The sequence below is a fragment of the Oryctolagus cuniculus genome, chromosome 3 (genome assembly GCF_051225735.1).
Source record: "Oryctolagus cuniculus isolate XC-2025 breed Fujian yellow rabbit chromosome 3, ASM5122573v1, whole genome shotgun sequence".
NCBI classification, from domain to species: domain Eukaryota; kingdom Metazoa; phylum Chordata; class Mammalia; order Lagomorpha; family Leporidae; genus Oryctolagus; species Oryctolagus cuniculus.
Genome location: NC_142869.1, coordinates 183680607 through 183701436, shown reverse-complemented (window position 1 = coordinate 183701436; position 20830 = coordinate 183680607). Strand labels below are relative to the sequence as shown.

Below are 20830 nucleotides of genomic sequence, written 5' to 3'. Positions count from 1 at the left end.
ATGCCGATCTCTTCTGCCTGTCCATGCACGGGATCGCCCCATGGTGAGGGGAGTGCACTGCAGGTCTAGTCCCTACCGGGTTTTCAAAAGAGATGTATAAAATGAGCAGCACTTGCATTTAAGAAATGCTTCAAGAAAGCTAAACTCAGGAGAAGTTGAGTCTAAAAGAAAGAAATGCTAAAACCAGGAGAATTTCCTAAAACTGTCTTCAGAGCTAACGGAATCCAGAGCAGAAGTCCTGGGACTGAGGAAGACCGAGCAAGGTCAACACATACCAATGCGCATCAATGGGAAAGCAAAATTTTGACTCTCTTGTGCGCGCATGTTTCCCATAGAGTCTGAAACAGCAGAGCCTGGAAGGGAAGACGAGCAGCTTGCGGAGGGAAAGTCGTCCCAAGACGGGAGGAAGCACCCGTAGGGGGCCTTGGCTGTTTGTTCAAGTCCCTGACCGATGAAACCAGGCACATGCACCATCGCTGTAGGGGACTGTAGGTCCTACATAATTTTTTCTTTGAAGAGAAATCTCTGAGCCTGGGAGAGTGACAGAAAATGGCAGATAAGGGTTGTCCATATTTTCCAAAAATGGGGAGATGGGAATCCCAGCAGAAAAGACCAAAAATCTTTTTGTTGTTTCTTGGAAAAAATCTAAAGTGAATAGACAAACAGCTGCTGTGAGAATTCAGAGTCACTGCCAACCGTTTTGCAGGGGAGGGGAAGCAAGCCTCCCTTTCCATTCTCATAGAGACGGCGGGTAACGGGTAACGGAGTCATTCTTCAGGCTCTTGCCACACAGGGAGGCACTGCCCAGGTGCTGAGTGCAGAGACAGAAAATGTAGCCTTGCCCCGTTTGCTCACAGACCAGTGAGGGAGGCAGACGAGCAGACAGACCAGCACAACTCAGTACGGCAGCTGCTCCCGCAGACGGGGGCGACACCCGGGAACGAGCAGGAACTTCTGTACCAGTTGAGCCATCCAGAAGGTTTTCTTTAGAGAGACAAGGACCGAGCCTGGCCACGGGCCTGGTGCTAGGAAGAGTGGGGACTCATGCTCCATTTCCCAAGACCAGAGCTTCCTACTGCCACCACTGTGGCCTCAGGTGGCGTTCTGGGTGTTTCTGGGTGTCCAGGCTTAATCGGGCGCCTGGCTGCTCACCCACAGTTTTCATCTTCCAGCCCCAGGTGTGTGAAACACAGGGCTCCAGGTACCACAGGGTCGCTAGAAGCAGGTGCCCCTCTGTTCTGCCACCTCCGTCACCTCAAGGGAATTGGGAAAGTTCAGCTGCTTCCCCCACCTGGGGTCAGAATCCCTTCGTTCAAAGTCCCCGAAGGCCTCTGTGTTGCTCCCCCTCTTCATGGAGGAACGACACAGGACCCTGCGCTGTTCTTTCGTCTGCTCGGCCCTCCCCGGGTTTGCTGCTGGTTCTTCCCGGGTTGGCTACCGTCCCTTCCACCTCCGTGGAAGGGCGGTTCCCCCTGCCACATTCCCCACTTCCGCGGGGGAGCGGCACACCGCCGGCCGGCTCTCTCGGGGGCTGCACAGGTGTTCCTTCAGCTAGATGTTCCTGGTGCATGTTGTCTCTCTCCTCCTTTATAGTCCTCTTCCACCAATCCCAACTCTGCTACCCACACGCTGAGTACGCTGCTCTCCTCCAATCAGGAGCAGGTCCTGCTGTTTATTGGTTGAACTGGAGGCAGCTGTGTAGAAGCTGTTTCCTCCTCTCCCAGCGCCATATTGTGGGAGAGCAGATGCATAGAATAAGTCTTAATTCCAGTAACAGTCTAGTCTGAGTTGCTCCCCACACTCTGTCTCACGGAGAACTTGGAGACCAGGTCTGACAGTTCTATGCATATTGTCTCTCATCAGGCCCACTCAGGGGTACTGATTAAAGCCAGGAGTCGAGGGGTGCCAGCCCCCACGCTGCACCTGAGCAGGCAGCACAGGCACCCAAGAGCCTGCCAGAGCTCCAGTCCACCTGGCTGCTGAGCTGAGATGGGACAAGCAGCCGTGTGTCTCTGTGGCTTCAGGTGACACCCGGAGAGCTGTTCTGGGAGGGGTTGCCGGGGGCAGGCAGACCCAGCGCACACATTCGAGCAGAGGGCGCCAAGCCATCTGTACACTGCCGTCATTTCTTCCACCACCACCCCCTCCCCGCCTGAGATCTCTAGGTCTGGGGTCCCAAACTCCAGAGTATGATTCCAGTTTCATCTTCCACTCAGAATTAAACCTCCAGGATGAAGCTCAGGTTCCCGTCATTCAGATCCATTGCACACGCCCCAACTTAATACCCCCTGCTCCCCAACAGACTGTCCCCTCAGCTGGCCTGGCCTCTCACTCACTCTCCAACCTGGCCCTGAACCCTGGCCCGTGTGGATGCCCCTCCTAGAACCAGAGAACACTGAGCCCCCATTTATTAGCCCTGGGAGCTTGGGCAAGCTGTGTAACTTCTTCCAGCCTTCTGTTCCTCCTTTGGAAAATGAGGCTATTACCTTCCTGGGCTGTTGTGCAGCTAAAGAGGGTCACATCTCACAAACACATAATAAGCAGCCCGTCTCCAACATATCCTTCAAACGAAAGCTCCACCAGCTTGGCATCCCCCCACAAGAGGAGCCATCACCCGAGCTTGCACAGTGCGCGTTCACTCCTCGCCCAGGTCATTCACACACGGACAAGAGCCATCCGCAGGTGGGAGCTGTGGGAGACCCCAGCGCTTGCCACTTCCATCTGGCAGTGTACCCTCTCATCTTCAGCTTTGTTTACGGTCTTTAAGCCAATTCCATATTCATGATGAAACAACCCGCAGTGACTCGGGTTTTTAAAAACAGTCGTTAGAGTGGGATTTTCTCACAGGTTTTTGAAAGTCAAATTAAATCGGTTCTGTGGTTCCCTCTTATCCATCTGCTTGTTGATCTGCTCCAGGAACTCCGGGAGATTAGTGAGGCGTGATTTCTCCTTACCCCCACCAGCCGCCTTCCCTCTAACAAGCCCTGTTTACTTAAGTGCTGGGAGTCGGCTGTATTATACATTCATTCAGCAAACATTCAACGCTGACGCCATCAAGCTCCTACCAAACGGTCCCCTGTGAGACGGAAGCACCTCGGCATATCGGCTCGATGCATTAAGTGAGAAGGAACTTAAAGAACGCCTGCTCTCCTTTTCCAAGAGCCTGAGCCTGTCCCCGCTCATGAAGCCAGGCTTGGGCATACGAGGGTTGTGTGGTCAGGACAGCCTGCCAGGATGGGTGAAGCCAGGCCTAGCCTGGAAGTTTGGGGAGAGCTGTGCACACCCATGAGAGATCAACAGCATGATCTGACTGGACGTGGGGTGGGGCCCCACCCAACTCCCTGATGTCTGCCAGCCCTGGGCGAGTCTCTGAGCCCTCAAATCGCTGGAAGAAATGCTCTTGTCCAGCTCCAGAACACGGCGCTTAACGGGCTGTGCGTCGGCTGGACCCAGGGTGCCAGGCCTTCCGTCCACTTTCCCAACCCCAGTGTTTTACCGCTTGTATTTTCAAATGTTCTGGTTAACACGTAACACCTGTGCATGCCGAGGGGCGCAGTGCTTCCTCACGTTTTGTCTGGAGCCCACTCACGCAGGCAGCTGCAGCCCTGCAGTCTGCACAGTGGCCGCTGCGGCCACTTCCTCAGGGACTCCGCGGGCCTCTATCAGTGCCGTCCGCGCTTCCTGCAGCTGCTCCGCGGCGCTGGGAGCACCGCTCCCCGCTCACCCAACCCGTCTGCAGAGCACTTATGGAAGCGCAGCTGTCCCAGACCCGGCGCTTTTCCTTCCTCAGATATTTTTAATGAGCTCCTTTCCTATCAGGCGCTCGAAGGACGCCTGTGGACAGCTCCTTCTCATGTTATCTGTGGACATGGGAGCCGGCCCACATGACCCAGCAGAAATGGTCACAGCCAGAGCTGCAGCTTCTGCTTCCTGGCTCCCATCAGGGCCGGAGGTGAGGGGCCTGTGGGAAGGTGATAAAGCGAGGCTGGTCTTTGGTCCATGGAAGGCTGGTCTGCTCGCATGGGGACTTAGGGCTTGTGTTGAATCACTAAACCTGCCACTTGAGGTCCAACGTGGCAGCAGGAAGAGTGAGTTGGGCTGCAGCGTGCGGCTTCCCCGGTGCACTGCCGGGCTGCAGGCTGCAGGTGGAAGGTGGTGCGGTTGAATGTGCGTGCATGCACAGTCTTCAGGTCCTCCCAGCGGTCGCCTCCCCAGGCACAGGCCAAGCCACAGCCCTGACTCACAGCCATCACATCTAAAGCCATGTCATGCATGTGGTCAGTGGTTTCATCTAGAATCATAGTAAGCCAGTGGCCAGGCTGCTTCATCCATTCAGCACACGGCTGTCAGAACTGTGGGATGAGTCACTGTGAAACCACAACCCCCCTGGCCTTGGCAAAGGTGACTGAAGCCGGGAGGCCGATCAGCCACTGGACGCCTTATCAGCCCCTACATCTGTGGCAGCGCCCGATTCCAGAGAGGCACAGGAAGGCACCGGCTTGTTACCGGGCTCGTTGGCAAGGAGGACTCAATGCAGAGTCCAGGTAGACGGGCGCTCCAGGCGCTGGAGTGGCAGGCACTGCCTACTGGCATCCGCTCAGAGAAGGGGCCTTGGCAGGTCTGCCATAAAGTCATCTCCCTGCCCCTTTCACTTGTCCCTACACCTGGACCCGGCGCTTTTCCACTGACAGATTTTGAAACTTTGTTCATCTGGAGTTCCTGGGTCTCCTTCTCTTAAATAAAACATCGGCTAGTTGAAAACATCTTGGCTTGTAAACACAAGCAGTAAGATTTCACTTGTGAGATGGCTGTCACGCTTGGCTGGAGACCGCATCGCTTCAGACGAGCCGCGGGAACTCCTGTAGCTGCGTGGTGCTCACATTCTAGTCCCGGGTCTGGCGAGGCAGTTCCTCCTGCAAGCACAGACAGGCTGCAGAGCAAGGCCCCCGACGCAGGCGCAGCCTCATTGGCCTGATCCCTCTCTGCTTTGAGGGGGCCGTCTTTTCTGTGACACATGTCACTCTGCATAGCAGTCCTTCCACCCTGAGCTGTAAGTGTCTCGTCCCGGGCTGAGGTGCCCCTGGGAGTCCCTGACAGCCACGGTGGGGTGCCCGGCCCCTGCCTGCCTCCCTCACACCTGCTTTTCTCATGTCTGGGATATAGCTAGTCTGGAGAAGCCAGGTCCATGGAATTGCATTTAATCTGCAAAGCACACTTAGCTTTGAGTTTTCAGCAACGTAGCTACGCTTGAACTTTAACATCTTTTAAGGCACTGAGTGCCTTGTGAAGCTGAGAGCATGAGGAAATGAATCGTGTTACGTGGTACTGATTCTCAATGTCCAAATGTGCTTCTCTCTGCCTTGTAGAACTTCTATTTTGATTTCAAAATCTCGCTGAAAGTGACTTCATACTTCTGTCTTACTAGACTCTTGGTTCAGGGGGAGGTCATATGTATCTTCTTACAAAAAGGAATACATTAAATTTTGTGGTCTCTAAATTTTTTTAAAAATTTACTTTAGCACTCATTTGAAAGGGAGAGTTAGAGAGAGACCGAGACCTTCCATCCCCTGGTTCACTCCTAAAATGGCTATAATGGCCGGCGTTGGGTCAGGCCCAACCCTGGAGCCTGGGACTCCATCCGGGTCTCCCATGTGAGTGCAGGGCCCAAGCACCTGGGCCATCTCCACTGCTTTCCCAGGTACATTAACAGGGAGCTGGATGGGAAGTGGAGCAGCCGGGACTCAACCAGTGCCCATATGGGATGCTGGTGTCACAGGCAGTGGCCTAAAATGCTTCCGCCATAATGCCAGCCCTGAGATTTTGTTCTTATCCTTATGCCTTCTTCTAACTTTTATGGTGGCAGGAAGAGAAATAATGTGTAAATCGAGAGGTTTCTATGTATATTTTGAGAGGGTGAGAGTAGTAAATGAAGCCACAGAGCATCGCCGGTCTCTCAATGGTTGTGTTCCTGATTGTTCCGTGGAAGTCGAGTCACTGCTGAGTCCTGGCCCTCGTTCTCCTCTTCTGCCTCAACCTCCTTCCATAACATCACTGTCTTTCCATTTTCTAAGCCATAGCCCAGCTGCTACTGAAGGGATGAACCCAGATTCCACATCTGTCATCTACTGCTAGCTGTGTGTCCACCCTCTCCAAGCCTCGGCTTCCTCAAGTACAAGACAGGAGCACCAGGCTGGCTAATCACTGAGATCTGCTTGGCATTGCATTCCCCAGCGATCGTCGCCAGCAGGAGGCCTGGCGCCCACCAGCGGGCCACCCTGCTGCTCTGCGCTTCGGAGGCAGGGTACCCGTTCCCTCTTAGTCTCTCAGGAAACCTCCTTCCCGGCCAAGAGCGGCAGGTGCCACGCCAGGCACCCCTTGGCCCTCTCTAGCACTGCTCCGGCAAGGAACTGCACTGAGATCCGCTCAAGCTCACTTCCTTGTTCGGGAAGGGTGAGAGCCGATAGGAGTGCAGTCTGGGCATGCACTTCCTCCTCTTCCTCAGTAGATAAAACGCTCACAAAGAGCCAGAGCCTTTGTTCTAATTAGGAGAGGCCCCTTTGACTGACTGCCTGGAGCCGGCTTGGCAGCCAAGTTTTGTTTAGTCCTCCCCCACACCCCAATCTAAGTCCCTGGAGCAGTAGACACACCGGGACCACCTTACTTGGAGGCCACTGTCCCAGTCTAAGCAGAGGGAAGACTATGTAATAATCTTTATGACCATCTCCATCAGCAGAGTCAATGAATGAAAGGTGCCCAGTATCATAGTAAACGGAAGTGTTACTACTTTTTTTTTTTTGAGAACTATTGGCTATTTTCTCGAAACACCATGGAGATGTTGTGTCAGTGTTCTTGCATGGTCCACAAGAGAATGACTTTAGAGATTCCTTCATTTATTTGAAAGGTAGAGCATCAAAGGGGAGGGGGGAGAATCTTCTATCTACTGATTCATGCCCCAAATGGCCACAACAGCCAGGGCTGCGCCAGGTTGAAGCCAGGATCTTGCACCTCCAGCTGGGTCTCCTATGTGGTGGCAGGCCCACTGCCTTCTCCAGTGCACCAGCAGGGAGCTGGATCAGAAGCAGCACACCCTAGACTTGAACTGGCACTCCACTCTCAGAAGTCAGTGTTGCAAGCGGTGTCAACCTGCTGCACCACCACACTGGCCCCTCACAAGGCAATTTCTTTTGGCTACAGCTTCATATTCTATTGTGCCTCTTAGCCCTTTCTCATAATAATATGCACATTCAGCTATAGCCCAAAATGCAAGGAATGCAGCCTGCAACTCCCGAGAAGAGCCAGAGGTCCTCATGTGTCTACCGCAGGCCGGCGGAGGACCACCGGGTTGGCCCGCCCGTGTTCAGTACATGCTGCTCTCCCCATGCGAGCACACAATGCCAGAGCGCTGGTTTTCTTTCATGACTGCTCCTCGGGACTGTGCGATTCTTCAAAGATTACGCTTAGCTGGCCTAGTAAGAAGTGAGACCTTCATTGAAAAGACAACCATGGCTCATCTGTCCCAGAGAACCTTAGCAGTTGAGCCAGGAGGCCTCAAACGATTGCTTCTTCTTAGGACAGTGAATCCCAGTTACTGGAGAAAACCCAAGAGCTGGCAAGACAAGGCGAAAAGCACTTGTTAGCTGTAATGCTGACAAACGATGATGCTAAACCACGTCACTCTCACACTCCAAGCGAACCATGAGCTCCATCCACCGTCTGTCCTGGCAGTTCCAGGGCTGGCCTAGTTCTCGGTGCACACAGAATAGCTGCACCATGAATGTCCCTAACTGGGTAACAGACACCACTCACAGCTGATCTTGCAAAACCCCTAAACATAAAACGTAGCAAACCCATAGAGATCTTGCCTGCTGCGGTGGAGCCACAGACTTCCAAGGCCTTGGCCAGCCCGTGTTGTAGACGGCAGCCATCAGCTACATGACCCCAGAGAGGGCTGGAGACGGGAGCCTCCATGAATTCAGTCCTGGTGTTCATCCGCGTCCTCCACTCATCTTCCTACACATTCAGAGCGTGAGCAGGGGACCCGAGCAAGGAAAGACAAAGGGGGCCTTGGGCTGGGCTCCTGTCCTCCCGCTGCCAGCACGAGCCTCGTCCCTCATCAGCAGAGGCAAACTCCACAGCCTCAAGCTCCTGTCTCCTTACCGCCCGCCCTCCTCTCCAGCAACTCTCCACTTACTCTGCCCGCCTTTCCCTCCCTGCCTCACGGGGGAGCGCGGGACAAAGGCCTGTGGACTCCAGACAGGGACCACTCACTGAAGAAGACACACTCCTAACGAGAATTCACATGAAATGAAATGTCGGTCAGGGATGCCACGGAAGCATGAGTGATGACCCCAAATCAAGGAGACTAACAGGAACCACGAGGGAGAAACCGCAACCCACCCTCGACATGCAGTCATCAAAGTGGGGAGACCCAGACACGTGGAAACAGGAGGAAACCCTGGTGAAACCTGTCGACGGATTCCTGACAGATGATACCCTGACGAGTCTTCACATCCCTCTAAAATACGGTGCATGGCTGACGCTATCCCCTGGATAGCAAGGTCTGACCCCGTCACACATCCCAGCAGGACTCTTCCCCAAGGCTGGAGGCTGCTTCCACCAGCACGGTCGGCCAGGTGTCCTCGGCTCCTGGTGATGACGGCCCAACGTGGCCCAGCAAGCTCGTGGTCAGTAAGGGTTCCATGTCTTTGAAATGTGAATTGTCGCAGGTCAGGTTTCTTCAATTCCAGGCTCTAAACAACATTTTTAATCTAAATATGAAGCTTTATAGTTATTATCTATTGATTTTCATCTTGTTGTTTATCCAGCATTCAAATATGTCCAGATTAAATGCTTAGGGTTTTTTTTTTTTTAAAGATTTATTTATTTATTTGAGAGGTAGAGTTACAGACAGTGAGAAGGAGAGACAGAGAGAAAGGTCTTCCTTCCGTTGGTTCATCTGGTTCACTCCCCAGATGGCCGCAACAGCCAGAGCTGCGCTGATCCAAAGCCAGGAGCCAGGTGCTTCCTCCCAGTCTCCCACGTGGGTGGAGGGGCCCAAGGACTCAGGCCATTTTCCACTGCTTTCCCAGGCCACAGCAGAGAGCTGGACATGAAGTGGGGCAGCCAGGACTAGAACTGGCGCCCATATGGGATGCCGGCACCACAGGTGGAGGACTAACCTACTGCACCACGGAGTCAGCCCCTTAGGGTTGTTAAGTATTTTAAAAATTGAGATTGCCTCCACACACAAGCCTGGAGTGTCGAGCTCAGTGTGTTTGTACACGTATGCACCAAGGGACCACCACCCAGCTCAAACGCAGCACACTTTCAGCACCCCAGAGGTCCCTCACGTCTCTTTCCCAGTCAAGCTTCCCACCACCAGAGGCAGGCATTCCTCTGGTCACAGCCACTAACGATTTGTTCTCCCTGCTCTTGAACTTCATGTAAACGGAAACTTGGAGTACAAGTCCTTTCGTTCTGCCGCCTTTTGCTCAACCTAGTGTCTTGTGAGATTCACCCACATCCCACATTAAAATGAATATAGCTCACTTTTTATTGCTAATAGTCTAATGTATAAAGTATCAGAATTTGCTCCTCTACTGTCACACATTCAGACTATTTCCAGTTTTGCAAGACTGTGAATCACGTTGACATGAACATACTGAGAGTGCTCCTTGGGGCATGTTTCCGGGAGCGGAACGCTAGGTCACAGGGGCAGGTGCGTACTGGGCTTTTGTGCAAGCTGCCAAGCTGCTGTTCTCCGAAGAGACCGAGCCTCGCTAGACTCCCAGTGGTACTGACGCAGAGTTCTAGTTGCTCTGCATCTCAGCCAAACACCATCTTGTCATTGCTCTGAGTTTTATGTCAGCTCTGCTGGTGGCGAGGGAGAAGTGGTATTTCAATGTGCTCTTAATATACACTGTCGGGTGGGTACAGACGCTAAGCCGCTCCTCGTGTGCTCACTGGCCATTCGCACATCCTCCACGTGATGTGCCTGTTAAGTCTGTGCCAATTTTTTTTAAAAGGTATCTGATTTTTTCTGATGGATTTATTGTCGTTCTTCTTAGGGCTTTGTAAGTCTTTTGTCACGTAAGTTCACTGTGGGTATCTTCCCCCAGTCTTTGGTTGGCGTGCTCACTTTTGCAAAAATTTCTATATATTTATTTTGCGAGAAAGAGCTTCCATCTGTGGGTTCGCTCCCCAAAGGACTGCAATTGCCAGAGCTGGGGTAGGCCAAAGCCAGGAGTCAGGAACTCAACCCAGACATGCCATGTGGGCGACAGGGACCCAAGTACTTGGGCCATCACCTGCTACCTCCCATGGTGTGCATTAGCGAGAAACTGGAATCAGAAGCAAAGCTTGGACTCAAATCCAGGCACTTCAATATGTGACGTGGGAGTTTCAATCAGAAATTTAACAGCCAGGCCAATGCCCATCCCGGCTCACTTTCTTAAATATATCCTTATTGGGGGCTTGTACTGTGACATAGTAGATCAAGCCTCTGCCTGCTGCACTGGCATCCCATACGGGTGCCGGTTTGTGTCCTGGATGCTCCTCTTCCAATCCAGCTCTCTGTGTATGGCCTGGGAAAAAAGTGGAAGATGGCCTAAGTGTCTGGGCCCTTGCACCCACATGGGAGGCCTGGAAGAAACTCCAGGCTTATGGCTCCGGTTCCACTCAGCTTCAGCCATTGCTGCCACTTCGGGAGTGAATCAACAGATGGAAGACCTTTCTCTCTGTTTCTTCCTCTCTCTGTAACTCTACCTCTCGAATAAATAAAATATAAATCTATACATCTGTATATATAGATATCCCTTGTTAATAAAGTCCCCTCTATCAAATTTTTTTTTCACAATATTGCTTTTGTTACTATGTTTAAGAAGTCTTGGCTACTTCTAGGGTCACAAAGATAATCTAGAAGTTTTATTATATTACCATTTGCTATTGAGACCAGGACCCATCTCCAACTAACCTCAAGATTCATTTTTTGTTTGCTTTTGATATCCAAATGCCACAGGAGCATTCATTAAAAAGAATACTCTTTCCCCACTGAATTAAACAGCACCTTTGTCATAAATCAAGAGGTCACAGACAATATGTACATATCTGCTTCTGGGCTCTCTATTCTGCTCTGTTGTTCTACTTGCTTATCTTTGTACCAATACGATACTCCCTTAAAAATTACAGCTTTATAATAAATCTTGAAAGATGGCAGTGCAATTTCTCCTGGTTGCTCCGGGTTCTTTGGTCCCACTTTTATGTTAGAGTCAGCCTGTCGATTTTTGAAGAATGACATCTTAATAACACGGAGTCTTCCAAACCATGAACATGGACTCTGCCTATTTTGCTCTTCTAAAATTTATCTTAGCAATGTTTGGCAGGTTCAGCAGAGAGGCCTTGTATATCCTTTGTTAAACTTGTCTCTAGGTATTTGATAGCTTTGCAATTTTTGTAAATTGTACTTTTTAATTGTCACTTTCCTGTTGTTTGCTGCCCCTATGCAGAAACGAAATAGTTGCTTGTGTATCAAACCTGCATTCAACAGTCCAGGAAGTACACTATTCATTCTAACGGTTTACTTGTAGCTATTTCCTGGATTTTCTGTTATAAAAGTGTGTCTTCTATGAACAGAATCAACTTTACTTCCTCCATTCCAGTTCTTACGTATTTCATTTTCCTTGCCTTATCACACTCTACAATGTCACACAGAAATGGGGCAGTGGACCTGCTGCCTCAGGGAGCATTGAGCACTCTACCACTGAGCATGTTATCAGCTCAAGTTTCTTTGGTAAGCGTCATTTATCAGGGTGAGAAGGCCCTTATCCATTGAGAGCTGTCGCCACAGATGCATCAGATTTCTTTTCTTTTTTTAAAATTTTTTTTGACAGGCAGAGTGTACAGAGAGAGAGAGAGAGAGAGAGAGAGAGAGAGAGAGAGAGAAAGGTCTTCCTTTTGCCGTTGGTTCACCCTCCAATGGCCGCTGTGGCCAGCATGCTGCGGCTGGCGCACCGCGCTGATCCGATGGCAGGAGCCAGGTGCTTTTCCTGGTCTCCCATGGGGTGCAGGGCCCAAGCACCTGGGCCATCCTCCACTGCACTCCCTGGCCACAGCAGAGAGCTGGCCTGGAAGAAGGGCAGCCGGGACAGAATCTGGGGCCCCGACCGCGACTAGAACCCGGTGTGCCGGCGCCGCAAGGTGGAGGATTAGCCTAGTGAGCCGCGGCGCCGGCCCAGATGCATCAAATTTCAACGGACCTTTTCTGCATTTGTTGAGATGTTCATGCAGCCAGTTCCACTGAGTCTCAGAGGATGCACCTCTGGAGTGAGTCCCACCTGCTCTTGATGAAGTCTTCCTTTCATATAGCAGTGTATTCTATTAGTGCTATTCTGTTTAGGACTTTACATCTGTGCTTGTGAGAAATATCCACCTGTAAGTTCCCTTTTTAAAAAAAAATTGTTTGAAAGGCAGAGGTACAGGAGAGAGGGGAGAGGGGAGAGGGGAGAGGGGAGAGGGGAGAGGGGAGAGGGGAGAGGGGAGAGGGAGGGAGGGAGGGAGGGAGGTCGGCCAGTCTTCATCTGCTGGTTCTCTTCCCAGATGGCCACAATGGCCAGAGCTGTGCCGATCCAAAGCCAGGAGCCAGGAGCTTCTTCCAGGTCTCCCACATGGGTGCAGGGGCCCAAGGACTTGGGCCATCTTCCACTGCTTTCCCAGGGCATGGCAGAGAGCTGGACTGGAAGAGGTGCAGTAGGGACTCAAACCAGCACCCACATGGGATACCGACAGCTTTACCCACTAAACCACAGAGCAGGCCCCCCACCTGTAAGTTCTTTCTCGTCTTTGTCAGGTTTGGGATCAGCTTATGCTGTCCCAGGAGATGTTCCAGATAAATGTTCAATTGCGATTCCATAAACATCAATCTTTTTGACTGTGATTTCTACAAACAGTAATTATGAAAGTAATAACAGAATGTTCAGTTCTACTGAGCTAAGTGTAGAGGCCTGTGGTTCTCCATTTGATTCCAGATTGATAGAGTTCTGTGTTTGGTTGTTTGACCGGCCAGGAAATCACCCAGCGGAATTCCTTACCAACCCCTGGCTTCTCTTTGCCCATAAGAATGTCCTCGGCCAACATAAAACGCTTTGCCTCCCACATAGAGAGATCCACCCTCCACCAGGGAAGAGCGAGGTCACCGTGGCAGCATTTGTCCCTGAAGCTGCACTGACCCCAGTGCACTTTTTTAAGTGGACTAAGGTGTTATTGTACAGGGGCTTCGCCACGCGTGCAGTCACACGAGGGTCCTCCAGAGACCATCCTCTCGGCCGTGTTCTGAATGGACAGGCAAGGGGGAAGGGGGGAGAGGAAAGAGCTCAAGAGGAGAAGGAGCTCCTGGAGAGGGGATGGCCTGGTCGAGGCGCCGACAGGGTCACCGTGTTCCTGGGACCGCTCTGAATGCTTTAAATACATGAGCTCAGTGAATCATCTCACTCACTGAAAAATTCTAGGAGTCACCCTCGATTGCGGGCTCCCGCCGACCCCACACCCAGTGATCAGGAAATCCGACTGACTCTGCCTCCCAAAGCATCCCAGGTCTGACCCCTTGCTGGGCTGCCACCGTCCTCTCCCTCATAATGGTTCTCCCTGCCTCCATCCTGGCTCCCCCAGTCTCTTCTTAACACCAAAGCAGAGTGATTGCCTAAAACAGAAGTCAGCTGGAGTCACACTTCCACTCCAACCCTAGTACAGATATTTAGAGCGTCCCACGCCAGAATGCCTGAGTTCAAGTCCTAGCGCCACCTCCAAGTCCAGGGCCCTCTACTGTGCATGTGGGGCAGCAGGCGATGGCCCGAGTCCCTGGGTCCCTGCTATGCACGCGGGCGTCTGGACAGAGCTCCTGGCTCCTGGTTTCAGACCCAGCTTTGGGGAGTGAACCAGCGGCTTCTCATGTCCAAACACAAGCAAACGATTCCGCCATGGCTTCCCCTCACTCGGAGCCGCAGTCCGACCAGGCCCCGGAGGGCCTCCACCCGCTCCTCTCCGTGACTTCCCCGACCCCCCTCCGCACTCCCCTCCAGCCCCACGCCTCAGCATCTTTGCGGTAACGGTCCCCTGCCTGGGACTTGACTCTCCCTCCCAGCTCCTCTGAGGCTTTGCTCAAACTCGCCGATGCTGACTGCCGCTCCCCTAGCGCACCGTGCCGCACCCGCTCTCCCGTACAGCTGACGTCTGCCTTTTCCTACCAGGCGGCGGGCTCCGTGTGCCTCACGGCCTGAACCCCGGCTCCGAGTCAGGGCCAGCACTTGCCAGGCCTGCGACAAGCACTCTGAGGGAAGCCTCACGGCCACCCTGAGAGGCACCTCTATCTCCACTGTCAGAGGCGGAGCCTGAGGCCAGGGAGGGGAGTTCTAAAGGTCACACAAAGCCCCAAGACTTGAACCAGGGGTATGGCTCTGGGGACAGTGCTCCTCCTACCTCACTGTCCTGCAAAGCCCAGGGTAGGAAACGAAAGACAGCCCGTGCCACACGGGCCCTCGCCTGTGTCTCAAGCACTGGGGTGTAAGAGCTCCTTCAGGCTGCAGGCTTCGCGCTGCACTCAGAAGGGGGCGGGGCCTGGCCATCTGGACAAGTCAGGGGGTCTGTAAGGAAAACCCACGGGACAGGGTGCAGCTGTGCTCTCGGAGGAACCAGCGCCCACGGCTGGGGAAAGCAGTGGTGCGGGAGGCTGCGGGCAGGGCAGTCAGGAGGGGCCGAGCCCATGGGGCCCTCAGCCAGGTCGACGGCTGGCGATGCGCAGGCTGACTGATGAGAGGTCAGTGCCGCGGCTGGGCGCAGGATTTCAGCTGAGGCAAAGGACAGCTGCCAGGCGGGGTCTGGGGTAGAACAGGTTCCTCAAACGTCTCTGGCTGATCTACAGTGAGAACCACACTTTTGGTCTGGACACAGAACATGCTGACGTGCAGGCACGCGCGCGCACACACACACACACACGCACAACCCCATCTAGAACAAGTTCAACAACAAAACACCCTTGCTTCGTGGAACGCCCTCTGCATTTTCTATCCTAGTTCTTGTTCTCGCTCTACTGAACGCTGGTTGCCACTCACTGCATTGATTTTGCACTAGTTTCAGCTCGCAGTGTGCAAACTCCTGGCCAGAGAGGTGCGGGAGGCGCGTCTGTGGCACAGGACTGGGCTGGGGAGCCCTGCTGCCCTGCTCCCAGCCCAGAGCCCCCTCCCGCCCAACACGCCCAGATCCATCAGAGTCGGGCCTCACTGCTTTGGCAAAACTCCCCTGCGCGAAGGCATTGCTGCGTAACTAGTTCTCACCAAGAAACGTGCGGGGACGGGGCTCTTCTGACACCCAGAAGGGAAGACGTTACTCTAACCGACGCCCTTGAAGTTTGCCACCAAAAAACAGCAAATTCTAGGGACACTTCTAGGTGGACGGGAGAGGGGGTCTATGGCTGGGGGGGGGGGGTACGGGGCCACGCTGACACAACGCATGGAGGGCAGGCCTCATCCCTAAGGTGCGAGGCACAGCACGGCGTGAACAGAGTCCCTGGTCTTAAGGAGAGATGCAGAACCCAGCCAGTCTTGCCTCTCCCCTGCCACTTCCTCCTCCTCCTCAGAACCCCACAGACCACCACCCCACTTCCCTGCCGCTGAAACGCTCGGCAGCAAGGCGCAGGGCTGGGCTTTGCTGCCCGATAAAGCCGCACAAAGTGTGATTTTCTCCTTTGACTCTGGAACCTAAACAAACGGATTATGTTCCAAAAATTCCATAAAACCATAATTTAGTGGCCATGGCACTCCTAAATAATTTCATTCTAAATATAGAGAGGTATTCCTCGGCAGAAAAATCTCCCAGCAGCTTGATTCTAATATATAATTAAATCCTCCCCAGACACTTCGCAGTTATGTTTTATGGCTTATTTTGAGTGTTCATATTTTATCAGAAAATTATAATTTTCCTCTAAATAGGAGTTTTTACAAGGCTTTTGAATTATGATGGCTGGCTTCATGTTTCAACTATAATTAAAACCGTGAAAAGAAATAGCGCAACCGCACAGCCCACGTGACTCCCACATGCTCGCTCTCCGGGTCTCGGCTCCCCTCGCCCTGCAGCCCTGGCGCCAGGGCCCGTTTCTGACCACTCGGGAGAGCTGGCAGAGCGGGGAACAGACGGCCCGGGAAGAAGCGAGGCGGCAGCTGTGGACATCTTTGCACGGCCCAGGCTCAGCTCCAGCGCCTGCGGACCACTCCCCCCCCCCCCGCCCCGTCCCCTCCAGGACACTCACCTTCCCACCAGCCGAAAGGGCATCTGTGCGTCCCCAGGCCGACTCCACCTCCTCCAGGCTGTCAACCCCACGAGGGCCACAGCAGTCTGAACCGTGACCGGAGGGCTCAGAGCAGCTGCACAGGCCACGGACGGGGCCTGCAACCAGAGAAGTTCTCTCAGTGCGGGAGGCGGGCCGCCCAGGTCCAGGTGTCGGCAGGGCTGCCACGCGAGGCTTCTCCCCTGCAGACAGCTGGCTTCTCCAGGGGCCTTCATGCCGTCTTTGCTCAGTGCAGGGCTGTGTTCCAATCTCCACTTCTTCTTTTTTTTTAAAAAAAGAAAGATTTAAGTTTTTGAAACGCAGAGTTACAGAGAGAGAAGGAGAAACAGAGAGGGGGAGAGAGATCGACCTTCCATCCCCTCGGTTCACTCCCCAAACGGCCAGGAGCGTCAGCGGGGTCTCCCAGGTGGGCGGCAGGAACTCAAGCACCTGAAGCATCTCCCACTGCTTCCCCAGGCCATGAGCGGGCAGCTGGAGCAGAAGTGGGGCAGCCGGGGCTTGAACCGGCGCCCATACGGGATGCTGGTGTCGCAGGTGGTGGCCTAACCCACTATGCCACACGCTGGCCCCCTCCTCTCTCCTTACAGGATACCAGCTGTGTTAGACTAAGGCCCACCTGGACGACATCCCTGATCCTTTATTCCTGTTAACAGCCCTGCCCCCAAGCACGGTCCCAGAGGCTCCGGAGTCAGGACTTCAACACGTGATGCACACTTCAGCCCATAACACACAAACCTGTGCTGGCTGAGAAAGGAACACTGCCACAGGTGTCCTGGAAGCAGCTGTCCCGGGACGCGCTTCTCACAGATCCCCTACCCACTCCCCACACACCAAGGGCCCAGACACCCGCGCCTGTTGGCTCCGGGCCCGCCCTCACCAATCCAGCCAGCCAAAGCCCTGCCGCAGCGTTCAGACGTGACCCTCTGAACCGGGGACGCGACCCTCGGTGAGGGACTGCAGGGCAGAGGCCCCTGCGCTGTTCCCGTGACGCCGGCCACACGGTGACAGGGGGCAGGGCCTGCGGAGCCCACCCATCTGCCGCCCCGGGCCTCAGCCGCCCTGTAGATCAGAGGTGGGTCTTGTCCGCTGTGCCCTAACCCTGTGTTTGCTACCCACAGGCCTCCGGGCTGGAGCCCAAGCTGGTGGCTGACAGCGCTCTGTTCTTGCGGGACAAGCGGTGGGAAGAGGTCAGGGGTGTGCTGACTGCGGCTCTCCACCCCGAGAGGCTGAACGAGGTAAGACACAGAGACCGCTCTCTCCAGGCCGCTCTGTTGCTCTCCACAGCCAGATTCACTTGCCCTAGGTGCGCCGCTTCCCCGGGCGGCAATCCGCCAGGCCTTCAAACCTCTCCCGCACGTCCAGGCTCCCCGAGCCGACAGGGGCTGCAGGGGCGCTGCCACGCTGCCCTGTGCCGCGGACCCTCTGCGGTCCTGTTGAAACGCGCTTCTGATCCGGGCACTGGGGGAGGGGGGCCTGCGAGTCTGGGCTTCTAATGCCTCCCCGGTGGAGGCGCCCTCTCTGTGCGGCGAGCCTCACTTCTCATGGCGGGGAGCTGAGAACAGACGATGGCACCTGGCTCGCACCCCTAGAAATCCTGGCGAGTCTGGGGGAAGCGCCGGTCGGTCGTGGATTATTGTGGAGGAGAGGGGCGGGTCTTGCCCATGTCTAGGCCTAGGCCGGCCCAGGTGAGTGGCCAGCTCTTCCCGGCCTGGGCCCCCTCCCTTCCTGCCCCAGTGGCCCAGTCTTGACCCCTTTCAGCCTCCTCCCAAGTGGCTGCTTGTGCCCCCCCCACAACGGGCTGTGCCTCGCACACCTGAATGCTGCAAACCCGAGCAGCCTCTTTTTTTTTTTTTTGACAGGCAGAGTTAGACAGTGAGAGAGAGAGAGACAGAGAGAAAGGTCTTCCTTCTGTTGGTTCACCCCCCAAATGGCCGCTATGGCCGGAGCTGCGCTGATCTGAAGCCAGGAGCCAGGTGCTTCCTCCTGGTCTCCCTTGCGTATGCAGGGCCCAAGCACTTGGGCCATCCTCCACTGCACTCCCGGGCCACAGCAGAGAGCTGGCCTGGAAGAGGAGCAACCGGGACAGAATCCGGCGCCCCAACCGGGACTAGAACCCCTAGAACCCGGGGAGCAGCCTTCTAAGGGGTTGCTCTAAGGGGAGTCTCCAAAGCCTGGCCCCAGGACGCTGGGCTCCGCAGGCCCGGGTAGTGAAGGCAAGCCGCTCCGAGCTCACCACAGGGCGCTCCCGCGAGCGGGTAAGTCCTCGAGGGGCTCCCTCGGGAGCCTCTCCGTGCCCCCACGGCCCAGCCTGCGTGTGCAGCGCGAGCTCCCCTCACGGGCCGGCCGGGCGCCCGCGGAGCCGTCCTGCCTGGTCACAGGCTGACTTCGCCGCGAGCACCCCCATTCTACAGACGAGGAGACTGAGGCACACAGGCTGGGCGCCAGGTTCGAATCCTGCACACGTCTCCATGGGGCGGCTTCTCCCCTCACCGGCGGCCGCCCCGGGGCCCTGAGGTAAGGGAGCGGCGCTCGCGGGGCCTCCGCGGAAGCCGACGGGGTCGGAAGCAACTGCCCTACCTTGGCCGAGGTGTGGAGCCAAACGCGAGTTGGTCACCGGGCTGGCGGCCGTGGCTGCCCGCGCATGCTCCGTTCTCTCCCCGCCCCTCAGCCGGGAGACAGAGCACACCTGCCGGGCCCCGCTGCGGGGCCCACACCTGCGGCTGCCGGCCCGCACCGGGGAGTCCCGACTCCGCTGCTTGGTGTGGGGCGCAGCCTGGGTCGGAGGCGCTGAGAGCTCCCCGCGAAGGAGCAGGAGGAGGGGCGCACCCGCACCTGCCGGGAGGCTCAGCCTGGGGGTCAAGCTGCCTCCTGCGTGCGGGGGCCCAGAGCAGAGTCCCCGCTGCGCGGCTTCCGGTCCAGCTCCGGCTGATGCCCCCGGGAAGGGGGAGTACCCGGGCCCGGGCTCCTGCTCCAGGATGGAGCTGCTGGCTCCTGCTTGGGTCTGGCCCAGCCCTGGCTGTTGCGGCCATTTGGGGAGTGAACCAGCCCACGGAAGATCTCTCTCCGTCACTCTGCCTTTCAAGTAAATAGAATAAATCTTAAAAAAAGAAAAATGAGAAAGGAGGAAAGTTTTATTTAACTCGTTAACTGCTTTGTCAAAATAAAGTAAAATGATGTATCAAACTGTTGGCTTTTAGAGTAACAAGAGTATCCTCGAAAAACAGAAAAAGTAGGTACCGAAGACACAGAGACTGAGACATGGAGACAGCTCAGAAATTCGGAGCCGCAGTGCTCGGCTGCATGTCCCTGAGTCGGTTTTCCAAGAAATAGCTTTGAACCATCCAACTCCCCGTCCTTTCTGAATTCCCAAGTAGCTTCCGGACTTCTGTTATCAGACTGCAGAGTTGATTCTTGCAATGAAGGCTTGTTTTCCTTTGGAATTCTGAGGTTTTTCCTTTTAACCGTGGCAGCTCCAGTCTTTGTCTACCTGTGTCTTAAACATCACTAATATTCAACAGCTGTCCCTGGCACTGCTTTTCTTTAGGTGGATATTTATCCACTTTTTATGTATATGGCTATTAGGCTGCCGCAGTCAACAATGCTTGAAACTCGCTTTAGAATCTGCATTGCAGGAGCAGGTGTTTAGCCAGGAGTTAAGACCCTGCATGCTGGTCTCAGTTTCCAGCCGGGCTCCTGACTCCTGCCAGCGCAGACCCTGGGAAGCCACAGTGTTGGGTTCCTGCCACCCACATGACAGATCTGGGTTGAGTTCCCAGTTCCCACATCCTGGCTTTGGCCTCAGCCCAGCCCACTGCAGGCATTTGGGGGGTAAACTAGCAGATGGGAACTCTCTCTCTGTCTCCCTCTCTCTCCCCCTCCCTAATGAATTCGTATATAAATGTTAAATTAGTATTGTATCATGAAGTCGATGTTTCTTTACAATAAAATTTATGTGGGGCTGAAGTCTCACCACAGACACACGTCACCGTTGAAAGCCAGTGCCTGATTGTCACAGCCCCAGTTCAGGAGGAAGGGACCATCAGAATCATCATCCATGACAGGAAAGTTTCGGGCTTTATTTTAATAATTCCCGAGCATTTCTAAGAAAACAACTGGTTGGGGCCAGCACGGTGCCACAGCGGGTGAAGCCGCCACCTTCAGTGCCAGCATCCCACGTGAGCACCAGCTGAAGTCCTGGCTGTTCCACTTCCCGTCCAGCTCCCTGCTAATACCCCTGGAAAAGCAGAAGATGGCCCAAGTGCTTGGGCCCCTGCCACCGACTTGGGAGACCAGGATGGAGTTCTAGTCCTGGCCTAGACCTGGCCATTGCAGCCATCTGGGGAGTGAACCAGTGGATAGAAGATCTCTCTTTCTCTCCCTCTCTCTTCCTCCTCCTCCTCCTCCTCCTCTCTCTGTAACTCTGCCTTTCAAATAAATATATCTAAAAAATCTGATATTTTTTGTTAGGGAAAAAGTTTTTCAATATTTAAATTTACA

General features: G+C 54.5%; 1 protein-coding gene and 1 long non-coding RNA gene across 5 annotated transcripts in view; one reads left to right on the top strand and one right to left on the bottom strand.

Moving 5' to 3' along the window:
- TBXAS1 (thromboxane A synthase 1) overlaps window positions 1-20830 on the top strand; it is a 216382-nt gene that overhangs the window by 99053 nt on the left and 96499 nt on the right. For all 3 annotated transcript variants that reach the window (XM_089328712.1, XM_089328711.1, XM_070071415.2), the window contains one exon: window positions 17452-17568. In XM_089328712.1, coding sequence (XP_089184838.1) covers window positions 17452-17568 — 117 coding nt within the window. The remainder of the gene's footprint in view (window positions 1-17451; window positions 17569-20830) is intronic.
- Window positions 5-20608, bottom strand: LOC149127650 (uncharacterized). 2 transcript variants are annotated; one of them, XR_016231156.1, is made up of 3 exons: window positions 18911-20608; window positions 16295-16431; window positions 5-4913 (listed from the first exon to the last, which is right to left on the bottom strand). It is a non-coding gene; the product is annotated as an uncharacterized LOC149127650 (long non-coding RNA). The 2 variants fall into 2 exon arrangements; XR_016231155.1 differs by lacking the exon at window positions 5-4913 and adding an exon at window positions 4920-7606 and having other exon boundaries at window positions 18911-20596.